Consider the following 17,902-nt stretch of genomic DNA (forward strand, 5'->3'; position numbering starts at 1 on the left):
TAGTGGCAGACTCTATGGGTACAATGTACCCTCGTGTTATTTATTCCTAACTTTAATAAAATTTCATGCTTAAAAAATAAAATAAAATATATATATATAGTGTTAAACCAGCAGAAATTGTGCATGTGTTTTAGAATTTTATTTACTTTGTCGTTTGTTTTTTATTGGGGATGTTTGGTTTACTTATTATATCCCAAGATCTTTGGATTTTCGCAGTTTATTGTGTTAACGAACTGAGCTGCACCTAAATTTTAGATTTAGGGATCAAATATCAAAGTTGCCTAATAATAATACATATAAGATCAAAATATTTCAAAGAGACCAAATTTGGCTCTTCAGTTTTTTCCATTAAATTGCTGGTGTCAATTTATTAAATGGTAGAATTATTTGGTGACCATACCAATAATTTCAGCTCAAAACTTGTCAATACCGAAGTTTTTTTGATAGAAAAAAATACGGATGGATCATTTGTCCAAATATTTTTAAAACATGGTTTTAATGTACGAGTAAAAATTATTATGGGTAAAATAGACAACACAAAAATAGCAAGGATGAAACTGGATTCATCCTGACTTAAACTTAAAAAATAGCGAGGATGAAACTGGATGCATCCTATTGTAAATTAAAAATTAGAAACTGTTTACATCCCGGCTATTTTTACGTTTTTGTCCATTTAAACAGTATAAAAATCCAGATGTCTTTTTCACCCAGGACTTGTTGATTTTGAAATTTTTAACCAATTTTCTGAGAAAAATATTACTCTTTAAAAAAATGTTAAAACCAATGCAAAGAAATGAAGCAAGAGGGAGGATTCATGAATAATCTTACACATATCCCATCTTAAAAGATTTGCATCAATTTTTTCTCTAAAGCTAGAACCACAATGATTTTGAAGCTAATATTTTGGTGATATATTCTTCTTACAAAACTCTACATTTCATTAACAACCTGCACACAATCCAAAATGTTCAACGCCGACATCTGTGATTTTGAATGGTAATTAAAATTAATGGTGTCACCAAAACTGGGAATCCCCAAAAAAATTGTTTTTGGGAAGTTATTAATTTATGATTAGTTTAACAAAGTTCACCATAATTGATGGCTTGACTATCTTAACCAGAAAATGTTGAAGTGAGACACATTTGTCAAAGCCCATTGGGCTCTGTTCATTCATTTTGATCCCTAGTAGTAGTCCAGTAGTCCATTTGAGAAAGCCCCTCTGAAAAAGCATTTTGGGGCACTTTTAAGACAATACCGATTCCTTTTGTGTGGTGTATGTGATTGTATGCCACACATATGGTTGTTGCTACCTTCTCCACAGTTGCAGAATATGTATGAGATTACGGTTGCTAAACCTCTGTGAAGTACGCGCAATTTTTTTTATTTTTTTTACGCGCAATCAATTAAAGAGCTGGCCTTGCCACTGGAATTTCCTAAGAAGACTCTCACCATGCCGCATTAGCCAGACCGACATCTCGAGGACTATTGTGCATTTTCAGAAGAAGCCAGTGACTACTTATTTGTATTGTTGTACATGAAGTTGAAGGTAATTCAACCACGGCGACGACTAAATCCAGTAGACGCTAAAGTAGTGCTTACTATATCGTCTCAATTTTCTAAAATGAAGAAGAAGCAGCAAGTTGCAGGTAAGCTAACTAATCTAGAACGCGCTGTTTTGGTCGCGGAAGTTGCTGCGAGATGGGGTCTTAGTGATGTTTTAATGTTTGGTGGCACTTCTTTTTCTGTACGTTTGTTGAGATGCAAAAGACTCCCACCCTCATTTTTCCTTGATTACTTACTATATTATATTATCATGTTTGTCCAAATTTCAGTAAGATTAGTTGTTAGTGGTTGTCCCTTGATTTATCCATGTTAATTAGGTTTAGTTTGGTGAGACTTATTATTTCTCCTTTGTTTAGTTTGGTTTGATCATATTCATATATCATGCATGTAGGATGTTTGTTCTTTTGTGTCTCATCATGGATTAGCAGTCCGTTGTTGTTGAGCTCATGATAAACTTCTTCTTGGCACGTACATTTTGCCTATTTTTAAATCCGTTAACCCGTTTCTTACCAAGTCAATATGAGCCAAACATAGAGCTATCTTAGTGTTACGTATAACAAAAAATCAAAAACCCTAATAGCCCGTTTGGATATTAGAAACTCAAATGTTTTTTCTTCCTTTATAAGAAAAAATCAAGAGTAGAAATTATAAGCAGAAACATTTTGCTTTACAAAAAATTAATTTCTTTTTATTTTTAGAAGTCATTCTTAAATTGTGTGCATAAACTAATTTTTAATTCTTTTTGCTTCTAAAAATCGAAAAACAACTTTTGGATGAGTATCTAAACAATCTATAAAAGTCCCCCACTTGCATATTGACCGCCACGTAGCATGTTTTCTATCCTGATTTATCAAATGACCTGCATTCAACCCGATTGGTTCCTATTAAAAGGTGATAAGAGTGTCGTGCAAAACAGGGTATCAAATTGCACCAAAAATGAGGTACACTCTGTAGCGAATCTAGATACAACGAGAGATATTTTTAATTGGGACCAACCTATGATAAAACTTGTCCCAGGAGGAACTTATTCCGATCTTTTGTAAAGCTTTTGCTTGTGTGGCGTCTCCATCTATGTGTGTTCTACGTATGTTTAAGTGTGGGATAGATAGGGATTTAAAGCTTGGATCACCATCAAGGAATGGTTATTGACAAAATAATGATGCAAATCTTTGTTTGACCGATCCTTCCAAAATGACTCATACATGCTCATTCATTGTACTTGCAATTTTGTGTCGGATCGAAAGCTTACTCTTATGGACGAGGATGTCAAAACGAATGCATATGTTTCACCTTTTCCTTGTCCAAGTCTTGACCACAAACCTCAAAAGGTTTGTTATGTACCACCACTTAGATTTTAGAGAAATATTGAGCACCACAATTAAGTATTAGGTGAAAGAAAACATCGACCTTGCCGGTTGTTCGATCTAGAGCTTAAGTGGATTAGGACCTTGTTTGTTTTTTCCTGGTTCATCTGATTGGTCTGGATCTGACTGAAATTATCCGACTCATTTAGATCTGATTCAATATGTTTGTTTTGATGCAAATCTGATTCAAAAATATGAGTCATCGGTTTGTTCTCATAAATTAGGGATATTTTATTACCCAACTCAAATGGGTCCGAGACAGGAATTAGGTCTGATTTAGATTCGCGAGTCATATCTGGCAGACCGAGTCACATCTAGACCCTGAATTCGTAAAAAATAAACATGTTCTCGAGGTAATTATTATGATGCCTAAATCTTGAAGAGTGGTGATGCATGCCACATGAAAATTAAATAACATATTGCTGGGTAACTATATGTGATGATGTGATTAGCTGTGTAACATTATTCTTTTACATGTCGCCAGGTAGATCACATCAAAATCTATTTTCCAAGAAGTTCCTAAAAGTAAAAATTCAAAATGCACACAAGTTGACTTGCTATGTTCCTTACGTTAGTCCCTTGTTTCTTCACCCGTGAAAGATTGTGTGTGCACATGGTATTACCATTGTTGGCTTGATTACAAAGTCAACGACCAAATCAAGCGTGTTTGACATTGTCATCATCTTTTTTTTTGCTATTTTCGAAATTTCTCGACTAATAAGAAAAACAACAACTTCATTGGAACTGTTTTTAGTCCTTCTAGTAGACTTAAATATCGTGCAGATAATTTTCCGGTGGCGAAACTGAGAATTGATATACTCAGCAAGTGTACACATGCATGGAATACGGATATCTTCGTGTACATATCTACATATCTATCTTCAACTAACCCTTTAACTTATAATTATACTATCAATAATAAATCAACGAAATATCTCAAATCTATAAATTAATTATAAACAAGCTTATAAAAGTAGTTACATTACATATATGCTGCTGCATTGAGAATTAGTCATCGCTTAAGTAAAGTTGGATGATGATCATCCAATTATGTTTGTCCAAATTTTAGTCAGATTAGTTGTTAGTGTTTGTCTCTTCATGTTAATTATTTTTAGTTTGGTGAGATGTATTATTTTCACTTTGTTTAATTTGGTTTGATCATATTCATACATCATACATGTAGGATGTTTGCTCTTTTGTGTCTCATCATGGATTAGCAGGCCGTTGTTGTTGAGCTCATCATGATAAACTTCTCCTTGGCACGTACGTTTTGCCTATTTTTAAATCTCTTAACCATATCTTGCTAAGTCCATAGGCATGATTACTTGCTGCTAGCCAAGTGGAACGTATAACAAAAACTCCAAGAACACCCCACTTGCATGTTGACGTTCACGTAGCGTGTTTTCCACCCTTATTTTCCAAAGGATTTGCATTTGTTCCAATTCATTTCTGCAAAACTGCAAAATGCACTAAAATTGACGTACATCTGTGGCGAATCTAGATATAACGAGAGATAGATACTTCTAGGTTGAGGCCAAACCTAGTTAGGATAAAACTTCCCTCAACAAGAACTTACTCCGATCTTTTGCAAAAAGTTTTGCTTTTCTGGTGTCTTTTTCTTTGTGTGTTTATTATGTACGTTCAAGTGTGGGATAGATAGGGATTTGAAGCTTGGATCGTCATTAAGGAAAGGGCGTAGGTAGACAATATAACGACGCAGTCTTTGTTTGACCTGAATCGATCTGATCCTTCCAAAATGACTCATAAATGCTCATTCATTTGTACTTGCATTTTTGTGTCTGCCCGAAAGTTAATTCTTATGGACGAGGAGCCAAAACGACTGCATGCATTTCACCTTTTTGTTGTCCAATTCTTAACCACACCCTCAAATGTTTCTTAAGGTAGCATCTCTTGATTTTGAAAGAAGTAGGCAGCACTCACGTCAAATTTTGGATGACATGAAGCTCAAATGTAAAATGACAAATCATTCTTTAGTAACTCCCTGACTTAAGTTGATGGTGGCATATGTTTGCCATCCAAAATCGGGGGTTATGAAACGGGAACACTCATTAAAATGAAAGAGTTTAATCACAAAAATTTAGTCTGTCTCAATATTAAAATCGAATTTAAAAGTTTAAACCTCAAACTTACAAGCCCAGGCAGATAAGAAAAGAAAGAGAAAAATTCCCCACTTCGATATTGACAAGTATCAAACTGATATTGACGAATTTCAAACTCCGATCACCGGAATCATCACCCAATGATATCACCACTGTACCGAAATGACATCTACGATAACGGTGTTAATTTTAAACCAGACAATAAAATTGTTTTCTTACATTTGCATTAAGTTCAAATCTCAAACGTAAATCTATTTCATCGTCTCAAAATTTCAAAATGTGCACGAGTTGACTTGCTATGCTTTTCCACCCGTGAAAGATTGTGTGTGCACGTGGTATTGCCATTGTCGGTTTGATTACCATTGTGCACATGGTATTTATTGCCCAATCAACCTCTACTGAACTTATCTTTAGCAAAACTTTCCCCTGCATGCCTAGCTAATAATAACAACCCTGTTATAGGGGCGACATGTTCCACTAGAGGGGCGGTAAGTGTGATAGCAATGTCCTTTTTATTGGTTAGGGGGTGGTTTATAGGGGTGTAAATTGACTAGATTACCCTTTTCAAATTTTAACCTAATGGAATCAGAAAAATCAAAAAACTTTTTTGATTTTTTCATCTTCTCTTCTCTTCTCCTCCTCCATTAAAATTGAAATTTCATCGTCCTCGATTAATCAGCGATTTGAAAAATTGATAATCGTTGATTGAAAACTATATTTCGAAAAGACCCAGTTAGGGTTTAGTTTATTGTGTTTGATTTAAGTTAGTTTTGGATCAAAACTGAAATTGAAATTTTTGTGTTGCATGTGAGTTACGGTTGGTAATAACTCCAACTGGAACCGTAACTATAGATTTGGTTGATGTTATGGTTCATTTAACTCAAATACCAACCGTAAGTTCTTGATTTTGAGATGTAATGTTCAGTTACGAATTTTTTTTGCTACCGTAAATTACTTACGGTTGGTCTCGTTACTTAAGTTACGAACCGTCAGTTGTCCTGGATGTTTCATTTTCTTTTTACGGTTTGTAACTGAATCACTGTTATCAACCGTATTTGAGTTACGACTTGTAACTCAAATAACCTTACCAACCGTAAGTTAGTTACGGTTGATCTCGATTCATTAGTTACCAACCGTAATTTGTTACGGTTGCTATATGTTGTCATTCTACCAACCGTAACTGGTATTACGATTGGGTTTTCCCCAAATTGTACCAGTTACGGTTGGTATTCGATACTTTTGGAACCGTAACTGAGAGTTACAGTTGGTAGCGAGCTAAATTCCAACCGTAAGTTTTTCGGAAATGTTAAAAGTTTCGATTTTTTTACGTACTTTAGATAATTTTGAGCGACAAAAAGCTAATGGGAACTAATTTAGAGATTCACCCATCTCAAATTTGTCACTGGCATTACTCATTTTGGTTGAGTGAATCAAAATCTAGGGTTTCACAAATATCACAAAAGTTTTTCTTTTCTTATACTCTAATTTTTTTTTAAACTCTAAAAATCTGATTTTGATTTGGTTTAGAGTTAATATAAGCGAAATTTGATTATCAACACTAAATTATGTAAGGGTTAATTAGTCATTTTCAGTTTTTTTTTTATAAGAAACACTTCAAATTACCGTGTAATTACACTTTTTATCCCATCCCCTGGAATCCGCCGCCCCTTTAACATGATTGAATAATAAAATCAAAACTTGAAGCAGCTATTTTCATCTACTTAGAGCATCCACAGTGGGCGAGGAAAACTAAAAATTTGGGTTGATTTTCTAACGCAGCGGGACGGAGTAAAGATCAAAACCCAGCCCACGATCAAAACCCAGACCATATTTAGTCGCGACCAAATCCCAAATCCTAATATAGTCGGGCGTAAATTTAAAATCCGTTTGTTGTCAGGCGTAAACTTAAATTGCGTTTGTTAACGGGCGTAAACCAAATTTACGTATGTTGGTGGGGCGGAATTTAAATTTACGTTTGTTGCGGGCGTAACATAAATTTACGCCTGATGAGACGGACAGCAGAATTCCACGCGTTGCCAGGCGGACACCAAAATTCCGCCTCTATGGGGCGGACACCAAAATTCCGTACAATGAGCTGTTGTTACTTTATCATTATTACCAGAGAAACCCACTGGTGAAGCATCATCTTCACCATCATCACTTCTACCGTTGAGTCATCTGACTAGTTATGTACCTGCTGCAACATGGAGCCAAAACGGCAGTAGTCCAGCTAGTAGTGGAGGGTCAGGCGGATCAGGTGGTGGTTCTGCTTCACTATCAACATCAACATCATCATCATCAACAGATCGGACGGTTGTGATTCCACAGCCAGTAAGACCAGTAGGATCATGTGTAACTGTGAAGTGTATAACTGAAACATTCGGTGATCAAGAGATAGGGTTAGGGTTTTTAGGAAGAACTGACGAAGAAAAAAAGATTAATCTAGAGAAAGACGCGTGTCCTGGATTCATATCTGACAGTTTGAATAGAGTGAGATGGACCAACGAAGCGTACAGAAAACTAGTGAATCAAGATGGGTTCGGTTATGGCGGAGAACAGAGACCGGAAATGGTGTGGTTGGTAACGAAAGATAACGAATCTTTACCGTCGAGATGTGAAGGGTTTGTTTGTAGGGTTAGATTACAGTATACGTGTAAGAAGGAGAGGCACTCGTTGATTGTACCTTGTGATGTTTGGAAAATGAACGACAATGGTGGTGGTTTTGCATGGAGGTTAGATGTTAAAGCTGCTTTGAGCTTAGGTCGTTAATGATGCTTCACATCTGGTAATAATGATAAAGTAACACCAGCTGCTTCACCAGATGATGCTTCAGCAGATGTCCGTCCGTACAATTCATCACGCGGACACCAGATGTTCGCCCGTCTGATCTCACACGTGATGTGTGACCGTGTTTAACTCAGGCGGAATTTATTTTTACGTTTCTTCGAGCGGTCATTTGAAATCCGTCTGATCAACGGGCGGAATTTAAGATTCCTCCCCATACGAAACATAATTTATATTTACGCTCGATAACAGACGTGATTTATATTTACGCCCGTTTGAAACGTAATTTATAATTCCGCGCAGAAATGAAACGTAACTAATACTTCCGCCCGTCTTCATGCGTAAAATTGTTTTACGCGCGACCAAATTTGGTCTTCTCCCCATAACGTCACAATACAGATTAAACTCATATTTAGTCTTTTTTTTTGGTCTTTGATCTTTGAGTTTAGTCGTACCATTGCGGTCGCTCTTATGGTCTACTACACATCTATCTTCAACTAACCCTTTTTCTAGTCAAAAAATATCTAACCTATAAACAAGCTTACAAGAGTAGTTACATTAAGAACTAGTCATTGTTTAAGTAAAGTTTGATTATCACCATCCAATCCAATAACTTAATCTATTACATCCAAAAGGTCAATGATGTTTGCTAGATCCACTTCCCCCCTTAACTTATATGATAGCCATCCCACGGTTCTCCATAATCCACATCCCATGGTCCCATACTTACTCCATCATCATCATGATACAGATATGCTTCAACAACTCCACTGTTCCAAAATTCGATTTTTCTTTTCCAATAAATAAATAAATAAAAAAAATCAGAAAACAAAAATAATAAATAAAGTCGAATCTGTCTGTGTACCATTCTTAAAACAACAGCCAGCCGGCGGTAGTGGATCCTTGAATTATCACTTTATTTTCCTTTCCAGCCTGCTGTGTGTGCCATACAATTGGTAACTTCCAAGCAACCATGATCACCCATATTCTGTTGAAATCTCAGCAGCCCATCATTTTATCGTGCTGGAGTCAGTCTATCCAGACTTATTCAATCCTCCGCCACCGTCTTTGATTTCCCACACATTATTTTGTTTTAAACATTGACTTCTTCTTCCGAATTGACTCAATCCTCATCATCATCATCATCACCAGCAGACTTCTAACAAACTTCCTTCACTCCATCTCCATCTTCACCATCATAGAATAAAAGCCACTTTCACAGAAAACCAAATTAATATCCAACCTTATTCTTTAACCAATTTATCACTTACTCTTCAAGAATCATATTCTTCCCAACTTTTCTCTCTAATCATCTCACCTTTCTTTTTTCAATTACTTATCCGCTCTGTTTGTAATCAATTTTCTCGATTCATTTTAGTTTATTTTCTTCGTGTTAATGGCGGTATCACCGAGTTTTTTCCCGCCAAGGAAGCGTCGACCATCACCAGGTTCATTCATTTCACCAAACTTATCAGATTTAAAACTAGTCCGTTCTCTTCTACTTTTATCACAAGAAATTTCAATCATAAAACCATTAAATTATCTTCAGAAACGCTCGTCGACATCAATAATACGGAAATCAAAGCTTCTGGTAATCTTATTCGAGGAAATTCTGAGAAACGAGATACAATTCTTACCTCGTTCAGCAATCCTCTGTTTCGAGGAAATTTATATCGTTTTACAGAGAATTAAAAGCTTATTAGAAGATTCCAGTAATGGTAGTAAGATGTGGTTATTGATTCAGAACGAATCGGTTTCGAATTCGTTTCATGAACTGACGGTGGAATTGTCAACGCTGCTGGATATATTTCCGGCGACGGAGTTTCCGAATTTGAGCGAAGATGTCAAAGAATTAGTGTTGTTGATCAGAAAACAGTGTTGGGAGAGGAAATGTTTCGTTGATCCGACGGATAAGAATCTCCGGTACGATGTGATTAAGCTTCTTGATCAGATTAAGAAGGAGATAATCCCTGATTACTCCGAGCTTCTTCGGGTTTTCGGGAGATTAGGATTGATTGATTCTGGTTCTTGCAAAGAAGAAATCGAGAGCTTAGAAGATGAAGTGAGTAATCACAATCAAGTTTGCGAGAAATCGACGGTTGAGATTATCGCGTTGATCGGTTTAGTCCGGTACGGCAAGTGTGTGCTGTTTGGGGCGTCGACGCCGAGGTATGAATTGGCATCGTCGTCGAGTTTTTCAGAGGTTGTGTTTCCGGAGGATTTCCGGTGTCCGATTTCACTTGATTTGATGAAAGATCCGGTGGTGGTGGCGACGGGCCAGACGTATGATCGGAATTCAATTGGTCATTGGATTGATTCCGGGCACGAGACGTGTCCGAAAACAGGCCAGAATTTGATTCATATGAATCTCATACCAAATAAAGCTATGAAGAATTTGATTGCTTTGTGGTGCCGCGAAAATAAAATTCCGTTCGAGTCGACGGAGCCGAATGATAAAATTAACATGACTACGATTAATAAAGCGGCAATGGAAGCGACGCGGATGACGGCGGTGTTTCTGGTTGATAAGCTTGCGGCATCTCAGCTACCGGAGACAGCGAATCGTATCATTTTCGAGCTTCGTGTTCTCTCCAAGACTAGTTCGGATAACCGGGCATGTATCGCTGAAGCCGGAGCTATCCCGAAACTAGTACAGTATTTGGCTTCGGAGAATCCGCAGCTGCAAGTGAATGCTGTTACTACGATTCTTAACCTTTCGATTTTCGAAGGAAATAAGCGCAAGATAATGGAATCCAGCGAGACGTTGGAGGGAGTAATCGAGGTGTTAAGATCAGGCAAGACGTGGGAAGCCAAGGAGAATGCCGCCGCAACGATATTCAGCTTGTCAGCGTTGCACGAGTACAGGAAGAAGCTATGGAGGAAGTCGCGAGTCGTAAAGGGATTGGTTGAGCTTGCGAAACTGGGTCCGGTTAGCGCTAAGAAGGATGCATTGGTTGCAATATTGAATTTAGCAGGAGATAGGGATGCAGTTGGCAGGTTGATTGAAGGTGGTGTAGTGGAAATGGCCGTGGAAGTCGCCGAGGCCGTACCTGAAGAAGCCGTTGCGATATTGGCAACGGTTGCTAAAAGAGGTGGAGCCTTGGCAGTTGCAGGAGCTAAAGGCGCGGTGCGGAAACTGGCAGAAGTTTTAAGAGACGGGCCAGAGACTGCCAAGGAAAGTGCAGCTGCAGGGCTTGTTTCAGTTTGCAGGAGAGGAGGTACAGAGGTGTTGGCGACATTGGTTGCAACGCCTGGAATTGAAAGAACAATTTGGGAAGTGATGGGAATGGGAACAATGAGAGCAAGAAGGAAAGGAGCTTCGTTGCTGAGGATTCTTCGGCGGTGGTCTGTCACGGTTGAAGATCAAACGGCGGTTGCATACTCGACCAACCACGTAAGCACATTAAGCATTGTCCAAACTTGAAATTTGTTGCATCAGGGGTGAATTTTTATCTGTAAATAACAGTTCAAACCGATCTTTTGTTCTTCTGCTTTGATTTGTTGTGAACTGCTTCCCTATTCTTTTCCTTCAAAATGTAAATAGGAAGCAGTTTTGATACATAAAGAAGAAGAAAAACGTTTTGTTTCGCCATTCAGTGTTTGTATATCACATACCAAATTACATATCTTTTAGTTACATCTGCAGCATACTTAAATTAGCATATACTAGAGAACATACACCATTCCGACCTCCAGAAGGGATGCAGTCGGAACCCGGAGTGCCACATCCGGTCCTCTGCAGTTTTGCCTTAGGAAATTGTATCCAACATTGATTGCAAATCTCTTCAAGAAAGATGATCCTTGTCTTGCCTTTACATATGACTTCCCTAAAATGAAAGCAGTGCCAGCCTCTTGCGCTGCGCGCAACTCTTCTAGCTCTTCCAGTACACTGTCACTTGTTTCGTGCCGTCTGTCAGATTCATCATCAACTGCAAACCTCACCCTTCTTTCACTTCTGTCAATAGCAACAATAGTTTCCACTCCTGTCATTTCAGTCATACTCTCAATGGTTTCGAATCCGGCTGATACGCTCCCCAGCCCAACACTGCCATCAACCTCGTACGCAGGCGGACCCGAGAAATCCGCTGTCCCAATTACTGTCAGTCTACACTCACCAGATCCTGACATTTCACTGGTGAATGAATCAGGTCCACGGCTGTCAGATGCATCAAACCGAATGAATGCAGCCAGATTTTTTACCAGCTCAGATTCAAATGAGTCCACATCCTGGTGAACATCTCGGTATCCAAGACGGACAATGCACCTGTAAGATCGATGAGCTTGGGGACCAACACGTCCTACTAAATACCTTTCTGCATTTGGCACATAAGGTACAGGTACAGCTTTGACACATACAAAGACGAGCACCCGGTGGAAAGCAGGGAGGTTAGTGATGAAGCGGGAGAAATTTGCAGGGATTCCAGAGACGAGGTCGCTGTAAACCAGGCCAATGCCAGGGACGCGAGCTATGCCTAAGCTCGGTTCCAAGGCTAAGAGCCATTCCAAGGATACTTTGTTCTGAAGGTCAAACTCATACTTTTTAATGGTTGCGTAATGCCAAACAAACATGATTGTCATCAATATGAAGGCTAAGATAATAGGAACCCAAGCACCTTCCAGGAACTTGATAAGGGAAGCTGAGAAATAAAGAATTTCGATGGAGCCAAAGAAGATAAGAAAGGCAAGTGCAATTATAGGAGGTTTGCGCCAACATAAGACTATCACCAAGGACGTAAGACACGTCGTTACCAGCATCACTGTCATTACTGCTAGCCCTGCAATTTAATACAAAAATACATATGACTTGCTGCAAAAAGTTTTGATGACGGATGCAAGAAAGAAAATCAGATCTCTTGTGATTCTTGACTGTTTCTAATGTTGAGACGGTCAATTTGTTGCAAAGACTAAGCTCAATAGATGACAAGTTGTTTGCTTGCTAGAAGTTGCTCAGTCCACATTTCTACCATGAAAAAGTCAGAACCCTTAAGGTCATGGAGATTACGATCCCTGCCAACTTGCGGCGAAGACTAAAAATTATTTTCTTACTAGTGAAATATTCAGGAAATGCTCAGTTGAGAGAAGCAGTTGTAATAGAGAACCCCATAAATTGGTCATACCTGATGCATTTCCCATGTGTTTTGTGTCCCTGAATCCAACAGCTACGGCGATGCAGAGAACCATTAGCATCCAGTTGATCTCGGGGATGTAAATCTGGCCATGAATTTTTTCAGATGTGTGAACAACTTTGACCCTTGGAAAGCAACCTAGAGACTGGCTCTGGTTAATAATCGAGAATGTACCGCTGATAATTGCCTGACTTCCCACTACCGCAGCAAAGATGCCTATTATAACCACAGGTAACCGCACATTCTCTGCAATTCAACCCCTCATTCATAAAATTACGGGTACTTTTTAGGACATATCCATGTATTCGGGATGTAAGAACAGAAAGAATTGTAAGTCTGTACCTGGAACAGTTATGAAAAATCCGAGATGATCGTTTAATTGGTGATGCTTCGACAAATAGGCGGCTTGACCCATGTATTCCAGAATCAGTGCAGGATAAACCATAAATGTGAAGGCAATCTACAGGCCCAAAAGAGTTGCATACTTGTGTCAGACAAAATTACAGATACTAATGCATCCTGCAAAGACAACGTACCTGGACTGCGGTATACGGGAAATGACCAAGATCAGCAAACATTGCTTCCGAGCCTGCAACCATGGAGAAAAGGTAACATTGTGCGTCACTGGTTCAAACGATTAGTGACCATGTCACCTATCTTTGAAATTTCTAGAAATTACCTGTTATGCACAGTAGAATTCCACCCAGAGACATCCATCCTCTTTTCTTTGTTTTCTTCAAGAAGGTGTACATGTAATATGGGGATAAAGCTTTATAAATTTGTGGATTCCATCGACAAATGTTGTACACGCCAAGGGTAGTGATACACAGCAACCAAGTCAAGACAATTGGTGCAAATAGGAAGCCAACCCGATGTGTGCCATAGTGTTGCAACGCGAATAGACATACTAATACGAAGCAAGTGATGGGAACCACAGCATCTGTATTTCAGGATATAACCACAAGCAATTGCAATAATACATTACATTACTGCACTTTAATGTCAATGTACTCAATATATGGATATCATCTCATTTTTAAGCCAAGTGACTTACATAGATGATGCTCCTTCGACATGGAAAACCCAAGTCCTGAAACTGCTGAGAAAACTGGATAAGAAGAAAAAGTGGAGTTTTAGCACCAAACTGTTATTGGATAATGAGAAAAAAAAGGGAAAGCTTGACGTGGAATACCTGAAATTGCAGGCGTGAGCACCCCGTCTCCAATTACCATACAGGTACCAAGCAGGACCAAAACCAGCAAACCAGTATGCAAACTCCTGTGTTTCTCCAGCAAACCTTTCACCCTGGAGACATTTTCTATCTCCAAAGGACAATCTAGTTTATAAGTAGAAAGCGCTTCATCTGCAATTTGCCTGTTGGGAAGTAGGCATACTCTTGCGTGCCGACATATCAAGGAATACAAAGCAAAAGTTCCACCTGCAACCAAAAAAACAGTTTGTAAATTACAAATTAGATCAAAATTTTGCAAGGCACATAAGAGAGACATGTTGAGGTAAATTCAGCGTTTACCCTCTCCATTGTCATCCGCTCGAAGAACTACAAAAACATACTTGAATAGAGGGACTAGAGTTAAAGTCCAGAAGACAAAACAAAGAACACCGTAAATCTCTTCATTCGTCTCAGAATGTTCAATGTCATCAGCGAACGTGCTCCTAAAAACATACAGCGGAGAAATGCTCAAGTCACCATACATCACTCCAAGACTTTGGTATGACAACAGCAAAATTGTCTTCCATGAATCCTTCTGAAAAAACACAAATTCGCAAACGGAACCAAGTTAAATGAAGCCAGAAAATCTCATAACATATCCATCGAGAAAGAAAGAAAGTACTAAATTGAGCATACCTTAGCAGAAATCCCATGCCTTGTGAAATTCTGATCCATAATTCTCAGCTCATCAATGTCCAATGAAGGATATTTCGTTCTTCCGGCTATCTTCAGATCTACAGTGACATGATCAAATCCTTATACAACCCAATTTCCCACCACAGGTACCAGTTACTAATTCACTTTAATACAGCTCAGGAAATATCCTACCTGAGCACAACAATATCGAATTCTACGTGGAATTCTGAGTGATTGACAACATATGTCATAAACAATACATACAAAACCGGCTAAATTATTGAAGCAAAGAATAGACGTCACCAAATTACAAGTTAAAAGTTGAAAAAATGAGTAGTCTTTTTCAGCTGCATAACTAGTTTTTGTTAGAGAGTGTGCTCTGGAATTAAAATAAAACAAAATCAGGACAATCAGTTACGTCCATATATGATTAGACATAACGATGAGGTACCTGAATGGTCCCTGATCACGACAAGCACAAACAAGAATATGATTCGATAACAATTATGGCGATTTGATTCTCCTTATCAGTAATTACTAGAATATATATGTTTATTAAAGTTGGAAAATACCTGATCAGTGACCGGAATATGTTCACAAAAGTTCTGAAGAGATGTTGTAGTTATCTAGAGTTTATCACACATTTCATATCAAGATATCAAGAAAGATGAATTGGAGTTGAGTGTAAGTGGGACACAAAAAGAATTTTACCTTGTAGAGTACAAAACTGAACGTGTCATTTCCTTGAAAGGTGCTGCACTTGGGAATTAATCAAATCATGGGGTATAGCAGCTGCAGGAAAGTATTGTGGAGAGTGAGCTCATGAATACAGTAAAGTAGTGACCAACACTTTTTCCCATACCTACCGCACTTTGTGCATCTGAATAAATAAATTTGCAGAGAATTAAAATAAACTCACAAAATTGGATGTAAAACTGAGTTCCCAGCTTTTCCGTCACCATGAAGCAAAACTGATAAAATCTGACCCATGTTTTGTAATAGAAAATCAAATCTCTGCATTTCTGTGTTTGGTGATGAGCACTCTGGGTTTTCAAGACAAAGAAATACTTGTCAAATCTCCAGAAATGAGCTTCCAGTCTCCAGAGAAACGAAACAACACAAAACTTGGGATTGGGATTGTAACATGATTGTTGGGACAGGGAAATTTAACAAAAATCACCAACATGAGATAGCCTGGTTTGGGTTACAGACAAAGAGGAACATTACAAAAGGGATTTGAAGAGACAACACAAATCGCAGCTTAATTGGAAGACCAAACTAGTTCTTTCACTGAATTTCAATTCATTTGGTTTAAGCAAATCAAAATTCAGCAATACTATTACATAGATAAGAATGTAAAATTATAGATTTGCAGTAACAAAACATAAATTAATTTTAGAATCATATCTTCTTCATCTCTTGTTCCAGTTCCGCTTTCTTCCAGAATCAGTTGAAAATTCCAAATACAAAAACTCAATCAGCTCCAGATTCATATGAATCTTCTAGTACAAAAAATCCAACAGCTACAGAGGGAGAGTAAGTTCATCAACATTCTTACCAAATCTGTTCTTCACTGCAATCAAATTGTACAAATCTGTTCCAAAGGATCCGAAGAAAGAATTACAGCCAATCCATAACTCATACTGATTTTGTGAGAGGAGAAATCATTATGCTGCTTGTTGATCATGGTGTTGAAATATCTATCTTGCATGATGATTTTGATGGACGAAGAATGTTAGGTTTTTCTTCCTTTGATCCTCGTCGACATGGTGGTTTCTCACTCTCACTGCCTACAACCAACAATAAATATATCCACCTAATTCCCCAAAAACCTAGATGGCGTTGTTTAGGGTGATCGATCACGGGCAGAGCCACGTTTGTAGAGCACGGGGTGCAAATAAAAAAAAAAAAGTTATAAGGGGTGTTCTAAAAGGTGGAGATGACTAGTTTACCCTTTCACCTAATTAATATTATAACTAATCTACAACTCTTCTTCCTCTATTCTACAATTTTTTTTTCTTCTCTTCTTCATCAATTTATGGTCATCTAAACTAATAGAATCATCAAATATTCATTGTCGTCGATTCATTGAATTTTCATCGTTGATTAATCAATCTTTGGTAAACAAACCCGTCCATAAGTAATTTCCCACAAACCCATTATCTTTAATTCGTTTTTGATTGAAATTAGAAGCAGCAGTCATCAAAATAGGTTGGATATAGAGGTTACAGACTTACAGTAGTAAGTTCGGTTAAGATAATTTTGAAAAAAACCTAGCTTACAAACACGAAGAACACTTCGGCTAAGATATTTTTTTTGTTCCTAACCGAACGCCTGGGTTCGGTTGAGTCGCAACAAAAAATTCAAAATTGAACTCTTCTCTGTATAGCCAAATGTTGAGTTCGATTAAATCGCAAAAATAAATTCCTAACCGAACTTTACTCTGAAAACCTATATAATGAGTTCGGTAAAGTCGCAATTTTTTCCGACGTTGCTTTTAAATATACTGAGAATGCCGGAACCATTATATCCGGCGTTGCTTTTAAATATACTGAGAATGCCGGAAGCATCTCAAAATTGGTCTTCAGTTCCAGTGCAGTTAGACTGTGCCGGGACTGTGATCGAGCATGCTGGAACTGCATACCGGCATAGTATTAAATTTTTATTTTTTGGAACTAATACATTTTCTTTTCGTTCGATCCTTAGGTTGTGACATATATTGATCCAACAAGTGCAAACCGCTCGGTCGGGATACGTCGGAATACTATAAAATACCTCCGGTATGTTACCAAAAATTTCTTTTCACCTAGTATCTTGAATATTACCAATGGATTTCTGGTAATGAACCTTATAATTGCTTGGGCTAAAGAGACTGCTATTAAGAACATGTGTGTGTTGGTGAAGAGTACGCAAGGTTCAAAAAGACGTTTTGAGATGGTTTGCGAGAGAAGTGGGAAATACAAGGAGAAGAATAGCCACAAGAGAAAGGATTATGTATATCCAAAGAAGACTAATAGGGTATACAAGACTCATACGAGGAAGGATAATTGCCCCTTTAAGCTTATATTCCATTTAAAT

At 38.0% G+C, this 17,902-nt stretch overlaps 3 protein-coding genes across 7 annotated transcripts; 2 read left to right on the top strand and 1 right to left on the bottom strand.

Moving 5' to 3' along the window:
- Positions 1-1,534: 1,534 nt before the first annotated feature.
- Positions 1,535-7,816, top strand: LOC113360226. The gene is made up of 2 exons (XM_026603758.1): positions 1,535-1,646; positions 7,170-7,816. The coding sequence occupies exons 1-2, from the start codon at positions 1,535-1,537 to the stop codon at positions 7,814-7,816; spliced, it is 759 nt and encodes a 252-aa protein (XP_026459543.1).
- Positions 7,817-8,722: 906 nt separating this feature from the next.
- LOC113357825 (U-box domain-containing protein 16-like) lies at positions 8,723-11,424 on the top strand. The gene has a single exon (XM_026601311.1). The coding sequence runs from the start codon at positions 9,228-9,230 to the stop codon at positions 11,253-11,255; it is 2,028 nt and encodes a 675-aa protein (XP_026457096.1). The 5' UTR covers positions 8,723-9,227; the 3' UTR covers positions 11,256-11,424.
- Positions 11,369-16,684, bottom strand: LOC113357823 (potassium transporter 2-like). 5 transcript variants are annotated; one of them, XM_026601307.1, is made up of 12 exons: positions 16,383-16,684; positions 15,744-15,867; positions 15,536-15,616; positions 14,825-14,922; positions 14,489-14,723; positions 14,150-14,395; positions 14,012-14,065; positions 13,637-13,897; positions 13,494-13,546; positions 13,300-13,417; positions 12,949-13,203; positions 11,498-12,606 (listed from the first exon to the last, which is right to left on the bottom strand). In XM_026601307.1, the coding sequence occupies exons 4-12, from the start codon at positions 14,861-14,863 to the stop codon at positions 11,498-11,500; spliced, it is 2,370 nt and encodes a 789-aa protein (XP_026457092.1). In that variant the 5' UTR covers positions 14,864-14,922; positions 15,536-15,616; positions 15,744-15,867; positions 16,383-16,684. The 5 variants fall into 5 exon arrangements, with proteins under 5 accessions (XP_026457093.1, XP_026457092.1, XP_026457091.1 ...); XM_026601306.1 differs by having other exon boundaries at positions 15,744-16,261; XM_026601308.1 differs by having other exon boundaries at positions 11,369-12,606; positions 15,744-16,684.
- Positions 16,685-17,902: the final 1,218 nt, after the last annotated feature.

Source organism: Papaver somniferum, chromosome 3 (assembly GCF_003573695.1).
Source record: "Papaver somniferum cultivar HN1 chromosome 3, ASM357369v1, whole genome shotgun sequence".
In the NCBI taxonomy this organism is placed as follows: Eukaryota; Viridiplantae; Streptophyta; class Magnoliopsida; order Ranunculales; family Papaveraceae; genus Papaver; species Papaver somniferum.